We start from the raw sequence: 10,768 nt of genomic DNA, 5'->3' as shown, positions 1-10,768 counted from the left end.
TTGAGATTCTACCAGCTGTACCTCTAAACCTGCTTGTAGGGAGTGTGTTAATACGTGGTGTGGGTGTCTCTTACTGTAGAGTCTCGTGCAGTTTGGGTGAGAGGACTGCCAGCTGAAGCTGATATGTGATACGATGTTGCATTTAAGCAAGGAGCTGATCAAATTGCCTTGCAGGTGCAGCAGTAAAGACAGAGGCACACATATGGGCAGTTGTGTGTTCAGAACATTTAAAAGCATAGCAGGTCATTCGAACTCAAGTGGTCCAATATAAACGATCACACATCGTAATGAACCACAAACTGACCCAATCACTGCCCAGGATTGAGTCCATTCGCCTGGAATAGGCCTGTGCGAATGCTCCACTCACTCTGTCTGAAAGTGCTTATTAATCTAACGGTAACACTTTAAAATCAGGGACTCCGGCTGACTCTCTCATGTGATCAAGATCGTTTGCAAACCTTTTCAAAGCATTTGTCTAGTGATAGCGAACGAAAGGGTGGGGCGGGGCTGGAGATGCCTAGTGAGTGCTTTGTTGATATGCAGGGCCTTTTAAACCCATTTGACTGTGAAAAAAAATACTTTTAAACAGCGCGTCTAAAATTAACTGCGTGTGAAAATAAATTAGACCTGGCGTGCCTGACGCGCATTTAATAAAAGGACCGCAAAGGGTTAAGGGAATGGTTGTAATAAATCTGTGTTACAACGGGTCTCGCTGTGCACCTCGCATCACCAAGTTTCTCTTTTGTACCACTGTAAAGAAGTGCGACTGAGGCTTTGGGATTCATATCTATTGATTTGTACTATCACAGCACCAATAACATTATCACAGACCTCCCTTCTCTTGCTAATGACTTTTTAAACCTTTGTAATAAAATAATTAACAGAAATCAGAGTGCTTCTCAATTTACTGTTTGATGTTCATTAAGGTAATAATAAAAGACACATGCAGTGTTTCATAAAAAAACATTTTTATTATGAAAACAAACAATATCTCCAGCTCAAAAATCAAGCTATGGAACTGATAAAGCAACAAAACAAAAACATTTGCATCACTTTAGACAACTAGCCCCTCCCCCTCCCCCAAAGATTGACAGATGAAGAGATACAGTGGATACAAGGACTAGCAGAGCATTCACACCCCACTGTCGCTAACGGAGACACGAGTCTTCATTCCATTAGGGTATTTTAGACTAACTTGCTTGGCGGTCAGACACAATGCATTCTGACCACTATATATTCTACTGTATACTGGACCCCTTACTCTCCACTGGACCCCACATCTTGTGTTGGATTGGAGTCCTCAGTTCTTCTAACATCATCCGCCTGCTTGTTCCACAGGTTTTCAAACCCCTACACCATTACATACTACATCTGAAAAGGACTCCTGAACACTACTAGAATTCACACATTTGTTTTGCTATCCTTAACAGCCAATAAGGGACTAGACTGCCCTTGGAATCAGAGTCTGCTAGTTGTAAAAGTGATGCTCCTCCCCTTCTCTGTAGACCCCTCCTCCTGATGGGTGGGGCCTTCACATATGGCCACTCCCCCCTCATACCCGCTCCAGAGCTTCCAACATGATGATGCTGTTTCCTCTGATTACCTGTTCGGAGATACAAGAGGAAACGTATGGGGGTTAAATAAAATCAATTACTGCACTGATAATACAGGTACGGAAACTAAATTCCCATTGCATAGCAGTTTGATCCATTCCTGGTTTTACTATGAGTTTAATAAGACACACCTGAGCTTGTTACCTATACACTGTGGCTGATCAAGCTTGTAGTAAAAGCTGGAATGGGTGACACTGCTGTGCAATGGGAGTCATTAACATCCCTGCAAAACTGTGTGTACTCCTTTTATTCACGGTTAGCTCACGCTAACAGTAAATCACTTTACATTATCATCAATCAGGACCAGCGAGAACTTCTCCGGCCTCCAGACCTTCTTGATTTACTGTCAGTGTGATCAAACCGAATCTAACCCTTTGCAGTCCTATGTCGGACCAAGTCTGACATTACAATGATTCCTCTCCGGTCCGATGTCGGACCCTGTCCGACATCAAAAAGACATCAAGCACAGGTCTCTAGTCGTTTTTTCTCCAGAAAAAGCCGAGAAAACCTTTCAATGGCCGCATGAGACTGGTAGAACACGAAAAAAAAAAAAGAGGTGGATCTGAGCAATACACACAATCCCTTCACCACAAACAAACAAGATAGCTGCTTCCACATCCAGCGCTCAAAGAATATCACAGACATTTGCCAAGCTTTTTGAGATGTTATAGTAATAAAATAATGACTTGGATCTCATTATTGAGGAGTTTAGTGATTTAAATCAGTATGCACGACTATCACTCACCACCATGCCGATGGTGTTCTGCTGACCTCCTGCAGCCATCTCCAAACACTCATCCATCACAAGGTTCATGAAGGGGTCAAACCCACGCAGGATCCCCTGGACCTGACGCCCGCCGTTCAGCTTCACTGGAGAGGAAGAGAGAGAAGGGGGGAGTAAGTGAGAGGAGAGGATGAGTGAGAGAGAGAGAGAAAAAAGAACAGAGGGATGAGTGGAGAAGAGATTGGGGAGAGGAGTGTGTGAGGAGACAGGAGAGGTGGGTAGGAGGGAGATAGAATACAAGGAGAGAAGAGAACGAGAAAAGGAGGGAGTGAAAAAGGAAGGGAGAGGAGAACTGTAGTAAGAAGTGAAGAGGGAGTGTGAGAGTCTGACGAGAGCAAGGAGGAGGGTGAGGGTCACAGACAGGGGAGGAACAGAAGGGTCATTCATCTAACTGAGATACAGAGAGGGTGAAAGATGAGACACAGCCATACTCACAAGACAGCTTCTTGTCCATGAACCTAGAAGACAGGCAACAAAAACAGAACGCAATGGGTTAGTCAATCAGGTCTTACTCAACAAGTCTGGCCTCTAGAAGTACAGCAGAACACATCCCAGTATGGGCACATGGAAGGCCTGCAACCCGGCAACACAGACTGAGTTCGTGTTCGAGGTACACTAGCGGTTTACAACACCTCAATTCACGTACCAATTGCGCAAGAAAAGATACGTTGCCTTTTTCAATAACCACACAAACTTGAATTTAAGAATTAATAATTCGTGTCGAGAACCCTTATAAAACGCAGTATGCGACCCTACCCCGAACTTGTCAAGAATGGACTATTTTTATATTTAAAGATCACTGCTATTTTACGGCGCTGAAGTTTGTTTAATTGCATTTTCATAACAAGCGCTGTGCAATTTAACACAAAAGCACACACGATTCATTAGCATCTTAATTTTAACGACACAACTCATATCCTTTTTGTCACATACACGTACACTGCACGTATTGCAACAAGCGGCGAGGCCTACACGCCAACACCACCTATCAATTACAAAACGATAAAAAACAATGACGGTGCAGAGGCCTAACATAATTCAAGTCGATATTATTATTAGTCTGTCGTAGATAAAATAGTCATCTTAATAGCCTAGTTTGTTGGTTGTATATTTTCAGTGTTAAGCGAGAACTCGCGACCCGGTGAATTTGCGTACAACGAAGCGAACGCCATACTGCCTCAATCCGGACATTTTATTAACTATTTTCCCTCCCCAAACAAAATACTCACTTTTTCAACTCTGGGGGGTGCGCCTTGCTCATGATTCCAACAAATAAGTAAAGATAAACTGTACGCACAGGGCAGCTAGTAACCCGATCGCCTGCAGCCCGCTAAATGTCTCCCCGGGATTCAAAGCGCCTCTCCACGCAGCACCGACCGAAGAAGAGGCGGATTCTGACGTCATACCCCGTCATCTACTAGCGTTCGAACAGTGTTGAGAAATCGAGCCAGGCGGAACGGATCAGCGAGGACTGGGAATCGAGCACCAATTAGTCGAACGAGGTCACCCAGAGACACGCCACCTGCCGACGGGGCGGGTTCTGCTAAATTGTTTTAAATGCTAAGAAAAGCGGGTTTAATGATACTGTACACAGCTGTGTTGTTCTGCTATAATGACATGTTTTTTAAAGATGTTATTAATACGTGTTTTAATAAATACCGTTGGGCTCTTTTTGTGTTATAATTAAAGCTATGTGTGATTGCTGTAACCCATTTTAACCACCATTGCAACCGCGACCCACATAGTTAGCACTCTTATATGTCGTGTTTGCTCAAAAGAGAAGCTTCCTAACGTTTTGGTGTGTTTAACACGCCTTTGTCAAGAAAGTGTGTTTGAAAACAAACAGTGGAGGTACTTCTAGGATTTTGGTGACATGGTAACTACACGCATTTATTTCTATTTAAATGTATGCTTGTGATGTCATTTACTACATAGTGCAGTTAACGATGCAATGATCTGCTATTCCTTTTTATTGAAACCTCTCGCGGGAATGAGTCTATTAACTTTTCTTTATTCTTCTATATTATAGATTAACTCAATTGATTTCTTCTAAAACTAAAAATGATAGGTCATTCCCTTGTTTATTTTTTATAAAGTGTTGACCTATTCATTACTAAGAATGTGTTTGGTTTTAATCTTGGTTATCATTCATTTAAGGTTCTATAATATACTGTTATAAAGAATTGTGTTCGAAAACATTTCAGTCACAAGCAAAATTAAATACAGAGACGGCAATAAGACCTCCCCCCCCATTGCATAGCAGTGTGATCCATTCCAGGTTTTACTGTGAGTCACACCTGAACTTGTTACCTATACACACGGTGGCTAATCAAGCTCATAGTAAAACCTGGAAACTGCTATGCAATAGGAGTCTTATTTCCATCCCTGCGATCCTAACTGCGCAGCACTGTATGCAAGCATTCCAGTGATGGAAATATGACTCCCATTGCATAGCAGTTTGATCCATTCCTGGTTTTACTAGGAGTTTAATACGACACATCTGCACTTGTTACCTATACACACTGTGGCTAATCAAGTCTTATTGCCATCCATGTACATACTATTCAGTGACAAAGTGAACAGCTTTGGGGTTGAATTGATCAGCAGTACCCCACTCGAAAAAACCATCGCTAGATTCTTTAAGAGAATTTTACAGCACCGGGGAATCCGCATGGATTGTTCATCAGGGTAAACCTGGGATAATCACAGAGAGGTGCTTGATGCAATCCAGGGTGATTCGCTGTGTTGTGAAATACTGTACAATCCAGCTGTGGTTTACTTTCTTCATTCAGAGCATTATTTGTTGTGTTGTATCTTATGGGCAGATAAACGACAGGCACTCAAGTTTCAGTTTCACAGATATTGATTTTATTTTATTACAAAACTCATTGAATTCCATAAATGAGAAGAAACCGCATCGCTGACAAGACGAACGCACTCACAGTGTAAAAAACACCTGCCACATGCAACACACACTCATATTACTGTTATAGCTAATGTCAGAAAGTTTGACAAATCCTGATCGAGGGGGTGCTAGCAGGCACTCAGTTGGCAGGTGCTTCCGTTTCCCCAGACTGTAACAGCACTGAGGTACAGAGTCTGGAGAGGAGGCAGAGGCAGCAAAACCATCAGGAACCATTAAACCCCTAACAGAGCCGTGATGACTGCCTGCCCGCAGCAGCCCTGCCCTCATTGTACAGCGCTGCTGCAGCTATCTCTAGTCCCTCAGTTTGTGGTTTTGTTAGAGGAGTCCGGCGGGCCCTGGTGCTCAGTGCGGTCCTGCTGATCGGTTCTGGTTCTGGCTCTATTTGCCGATGGAGTCCAGCGTGTCTCTCAGTTTGCGGGTCATGCTGGGCAGCAGGTTGAGGTGTTCATCCACGCAGGCAGAGACACAGCGCTCCAGCTGAGCTCTCACCACCGGCTCCTTTGAACCCGAGTCAAACGAGTCCTTCGCCTTGTCGTTGCAGTGCATGGTGCAGCGAGCCAGCCGGTCCTGAGGGGTAAAATCATCTCAAATCACCTTTTAACACTTTCATGCGTGAAACATTGAAAACAGCTGCAAAAAAGTAGTTAACATGTTTTCCATTACATTATCTGGGGATAAAACGGCATCCTCATTTGAGGTTATCATGAATTTACATCTTACATTTGTCCCCATATAAAGACTAGAACAGAGTTTTTGTATCTGTCTCCATGAGGTTGCCGTGCATGAAAGGGTTAACTCGCAGGAAGTGTCTCTTTCTCCCTAGTCCGCAGTCCTTTCTCTCTCACACCAGGGATGGAAATGAGTCTCCCACTGCATAGCAGTTTGATCCACTCCGGGGAGTAAAATCTGGAATGGATGAAGCTGCTGTGCATCCCTCTTTTTCTGTCTGCTTCTCACTTGCTGGCTTTTTTATTGGAAAACAGAGCTGCACAAACGATTATTATGCGGATCAAGCTCTACGCAGGTGAGGGTCGCTGCTGTCGATCGGGCTGATTTGCCATTCCGAGTGAAAAGAAAAGCAGCGATCGTCACAAACCCCAGCAGCTGCTTCTTCACTCGTTTCACTCTGAATGGTGAATCAGCCCGATGGACAGCAGAGACCCTCCCGAGTGTCAGCCCCTGCTTTCTGTGGAGAGCTCCATCCCAGTAATCCAACAACTGGTTCATGCAGCTCTAATCACCATAATCTATTATAGTTCCAACCCAGACCTGGGCTCCATTACAACTTCAGAACTCCTTGCAATTACAATGTAATAGTAATTGTAGTTTAACATTGGCACAGCTGCGTTACTGTAATCGTACCATGTCATTGATCCTGGTTATTTAATACAAGCAGAGAAAGCATGTCTATGTGTGCACTTGTTTAGGTTACTTTTCAGTGTAACCATAATTGTAATTATTGCAGCATAATTGTAACGGAACAGAACAGCACTGTAATTGTAACTGTAATTTCAGCAGTGTGATTGGAATTGGATTTGACCCCAGGTCTGACTCCCATCATTCATTACTGTTCAGCCCCTCTGACCTGGAAGCGCTCCAGCTCCCCCGTCACCACACCCTGGGCCTGCGCTAGCGGGGTGTGGCAGCGCTCCATGCACTGGTGCACCTGCTGCATGGAGGCTCCCGGCCGCTCGCAGCAATCAGCGCTGCAGTGGAACATGCGCGCCTGCAGAACACAGAGACAGAGACGGAGGTTAGGGTAACTGCAGTGTAGTCCTAGTGGTTAGAGCAATGCATTGTCAGGGATGTTAAGAAGACTTCTATTGCACAGCACTGTCACCCATTCTGAGTTTTACTATGAGCTTGATTAGCCACAGTGTACAGCCACTGTGTTTTATTAAAATTATAGTAAAACCAGGAATGGATCCCACTGCTATGCAATGGGAGTCTTATACCCCATACCACATTCCTGAGGTGACAGTAAAACACAGGCTAGCATTGAGTCTATATTTACAAGCCTGCAACAAACAGGATGCAAAACTAATGGGAGGATGTTACAATTGAACTCCAGTTAGTACAGTGTACAATCCTATCGTGCTGCACACAGAAACACACTGCAAACAATACAGTGCAATACACACAGAAACAGCAAAACAATACAGTGCAATACACACAGAAAGACACTGCAAACAATACAGTGCAATACACACAGAAACACACTGCAAAACAATGCAGTGCAACACACACAGAAACACACTGCAAAACAATACAGTGCAACACACACAGAAACACACTGCAAAACAATACAGTGCAATACACACAGAAACACACTGCAAAACAATACAGTGCAATACACACAGAAACACACTGCAAAACAATACAGTGCAACACACACAGAAACACACTGCAAAACAATGCAGTGCAACACACACAGAAACACACTGCAAAACAATACAGTGCAATACACACAGAAACACACTGCAAAACAATACAGTGCAATACACACAGAAACACACTGCAAAACAATGCAGTGCAACACACACAGAAACACACTGCAAAACAACAGTGCAATACACACAGAAACACACTGCAAAACAATACAGTGCAATACACACAGAAACACACTGCAAAACAATGCAGTGCAACACACACAGAAACACACTGCAAAACAATACAGTGCAACACACACAGAAACACACTGCAAAACAATACAGTATCTGGCAATTAACGAAACAGCATTCTGAAAACGGCCCTCACTGTGCTCTCACAATGTAACACACACTTTCTTTGGACAGTAAGTGCGTTTTGAAGAATGTTGTTATAGATTTTTAAGGGTACAGTGATTATATATGAATCCCTTGCTTTCTTTTATTGAGCATGGTTAAACTGGGCTGTGGCTTTTTGTAAAAAGTGAACCTGAATTCCCAAAAGTACCATCTTTTCTTTTTTGTTATATGCAAAGCAGTGCTTCTGTCCTCCTAAGAGCTGACTTTACTGTTTTAGACCCTTAATAAAATGTGCATTGATCAGTTTCCACCAGCACCGTTCAGTAGCAGCCAGAGGTCCTTCGGTTAATAGCGGGGATCGCATCTTACAGGATCGGATATGATGGTTCTACTGTATTACACACCACGCGCTGTTGGGCTCACCTGCATCTTGCGGATGTGGTTCAGTTCCAAATCCTGAACCATGCTTTCCACGGCAGACTGGACCCGAGCCTGCTGCGCCTCTGCCATGCTGAAGAGAATTCTGCCGAACCGGGCCAGAGAACAGAACAGAACAGGACTGGACAGCAGCAGAGCAGAGTTGCGTGGAACAGCGACCGAACCTTACTGTACACTACTGAACTGAACCGCCACGCTCCTCAGGAACGAGAATTAATCGAATCGGAATTTCCGAACTTATATAAAGTTACGAATGCACAAAAACGTTAACCAATTTAAATGTTGCTTTTTAACATTATTTAATTTGTTATGTGTGCATTTATTTTTTTCCGAAGCGGTGAAATTTGAATACTGTGAGCTGGCTTGCGGTTTCAGAGTTCGGGCCCGTTTTCTTCTGTATAAAGTTCCGACTGTTTATCACAACAGCAATGACACGTTCCGTCACTCCTGTAACTCGTAGCGAGGACAGTCTCGTTTAAAGGTGACCCTCTCTGCTTCTTAATCTCGACCCTCCCTCTGTCCCGGCGTGGACTCGCACGGTACACTACTTCCGTCTCCCCGGGACCATAGAGTGCCGTTCATTGATTTAGGAGAGTAGATTGGCAGCCCGCGGGAATTGAATATACAATTCCACAGCGCCACACCAAGGGCAGAGGAAACACTACATCATAAAATACTGTGCTATATTGTACGCTTCACAAAGATAATGAAACTGCAAGACTGTCACCAAAACACCCTTATTTTATATACCAAAGCTGGTAGAACTGGTTGTATGACTGATAATACACGGGGTTGAGATTGAGTGTGTAATAGCTAAAGTGGCTAAATTATAGGGCAGGGTAACATTCATTAACAGCAGTGGCATATAATGAGTTCGACAGGAACTCAAACAAATCCTACCTCAGCACATCGATAGCCTTACCAGCACAGTATCTGTGCGCGCCTATTATAGTTCCCTTCAGCCCTCTGCTCCGATGTTCCATGTAGTTCCATCCGGACTGAACTCTGCTGCACAGCGCATCTCCAGTTGTTACCCCCAGATTTGAAGGGGTAATCCCTGCTAAAAAGACCCCTGTATTTCCAATTGGGTTCTCCTCAATCCACACAGCGGATTGCAGGTAAGTAACCCAAACAGGGTTTATCGTAATGCATAAGAACATAAGAAAGTTTACAAACGAGAGGAGGCCATTCAGCCCATCTTGCTCGTTTGGTTGTTAGTAGCTTATTGATCCCAGAATCTCATCAAGCAGCTTCTTGAAGGATCCCAGGGTGTCAGCTTCAACAACATTACTGGGGAGTTGGTTCCAGACCCTCACAATTCTCTGTGTAAAAAAGTGCCTCCTATTTTCTGTTCTGAATGCCCCTTTATCTAATCTCCATTTGTGACCCCTGGTCCTGGTTTCTTTTTTCAGTTCAAAAAAGTCCCCTGGGTCGACATTGTCAATACTTTTTAGGATTTTGAATGCTTGAATCAGATCGCAGCATAGTCTTCTTTGTTCAAGACTTAATAAATTCAATTCTTTTAGACTGTCTGCATACGACATGCCTTTTAAACCCAGAATAATTCTGGTTGCTCTTCTTTGCACTCTTTCTAGAGCAACAATATCCTTTTTGTAACGAGGTGACCAGAACTGAACACAATATTCTAGGTGAGGTCTTACTAATGCATTGTAAAGTTTTAACATTACTTCCCTTAATTTAAATTCAACACTTCAAACAATATATCCGAGCATCTTGTTGGCCTTTTTTTTTATAGCTTCCGCACATTGTCTAGATGAAGACATTTCTGAGTCAACATCAATTCCTAGGTCTTTTTCATAGATTCCTTCAATTTCAGTATCTCCCATTACCCGTTTTGAACAATCTCCTGTTTTGAACTATTGGTTCATTGATTTATTTTCTTGTTCTTCTGTTTGAGAGGCGATTCTGTATTCTTATAACACTCTACCTGTCTCTGCTGTATTTTTTATTGTGTTTACATTGTTTTATATATGCTGCGTCACAGTAACGTGCGGTGAGGTCAGTGGTTGGGTAGACACTGGCCAGTCTCACTCCCCAATTTACATAGATTCGCTTGGCAGGCTTATAGAGAGCAGAATTATAATTATAATTACCAAAAAAAAAAAAAAAAAAAAAAAAAATCCACTATGCAGAAATGCGTTGTGACAACGAAAGGTAATAAACAGTCATACACAATTGAATGTGTTTCTTTTTGTTGTATTCTCACTAGGTAGGCAGTTGCCTTGCCTACCCTGACCGCACGTCACTGCCGCGTCAAACA

The 10,768-nt window shown here is 43.3% G+C and overlaps 2 protein-coding genes across 2 annotated transcripts; both read right to left on the bottom strand.

Moving 5' to 3' along the window:
* Positions 1-951: 951 nt before the first annotated feature.
* On the bottom strand, positions 952-3,792 carry LOC117966108 (small nuclear ribonucleoprotein G). Its single transcript, XM_034911531.2, has 4 exons — positions 3,627-3,792; positions 2,833-2,855; positions 2,359-2,483; positions 952-1,603 (listed from the first exon to the last, which is right to left on the bottom strand). The coding sequence occupies exons 1-4, from the start codon at positions 3,656-3,658 to the stop codon at positions 1,553-1,555; spliced, it is 231 nt and encodes a 76-aa protein (XP_034767422.1). The 5' UTR covers positions 3,659-3,792; the 3' UTR covers positions 952-1,552.
* A 1,450-nt stretch (positions 3,793-5,242) lies between these two features.
* LOC117966113 (protein FAM136A-like) lies at positions 5,243-9,057 on the bottom strand. The gene is made up of 3 exons (XM_059008683.1): positions 8,473-9,057; positions 6,909-7,049; positions 5,243-5,890 (listed from the first exon to the last, which is right to left on the bottom strand). Exons 1-3 carry the CDS (start codon positions 8,557-8,559, stop codon positions 5,702-5,704), a joined length of 417 nt encoding a protein of 138 aa, XP_058864666.1. The 5' UTR covers positions 8,560-9,057; the 3' UTR covers positions 5,243-5,701.
* Between the last annotated feature and the right edge of the window lie 1,711 nt (positions 9,058-10,768).

The sequence above is a fragment of the Acipenser ruthenus genome, chromosome 37 (assembly GCF_902713425.1).
Source record: "Acipenser ruthenus chromosome 37, fAciRut3.2 maternal haplotype, whole genome shotgun sequence".
Classification (NCBI taxonomy): Eukaryota; Metazoa; Chordata; class Actinopteri; order Acipenseriformes; family Acipenseridae; genus Acipenser; species Acipenser ruthenus.
The sequence above is the reverse complement of the archived record's forward strand: the minus strand, read 5'-3'. Positions and strand labels throughout refer to the sequence as shown.

Excerpts from the sequence above, each read along its gene's own strand:
- LOC117966108 (XM_034911531.2), bottom strand. The coding sequence starts at position 3,658 with ATGAGCAAGGCGCACCCCCCAGAGTTGAAAAA. Across the intron at positions 2,856-3,626 it reads CACCCCCCAGAGTTGAAAAA|GTTCATGGACAAGAAGCTGT; the intron begins GTGAGTATTTTG and ends CCTGTCTTCTAG. Across the intron at positions 1,604-2,358 it reads AGAACACCATCGGCATGGTG|GTAATCAGAGGAAACAGCAT; the intron begins GTGAGTGATAGT and ends ATCTCCGAACAG.
- LOC117966113 (XM_059008683.1), bottom strand. The coding sequence starts at position 8,559 with ATGGCAGAGGCGCAGCAGGCTCGGGTCCAGTCTGCCGTGGAAAGCATG. Across the intron at positions 7,050-8,472 it reads ACCACATCCGCAAGATGCAG|GCGCGCATGTTCCACTGCAG; the intron begins GTGAGCCCAACA and ends TGTGTTCTGCAG. Across the intron at positions 5,891-6,908 it reads GGGAGCTGGAGCGCTTCCAG|GACCGGCTGGCTCGCTGCAC; the intron begins GTCAGAGGGGCT and ends TTTACCCCTCAG.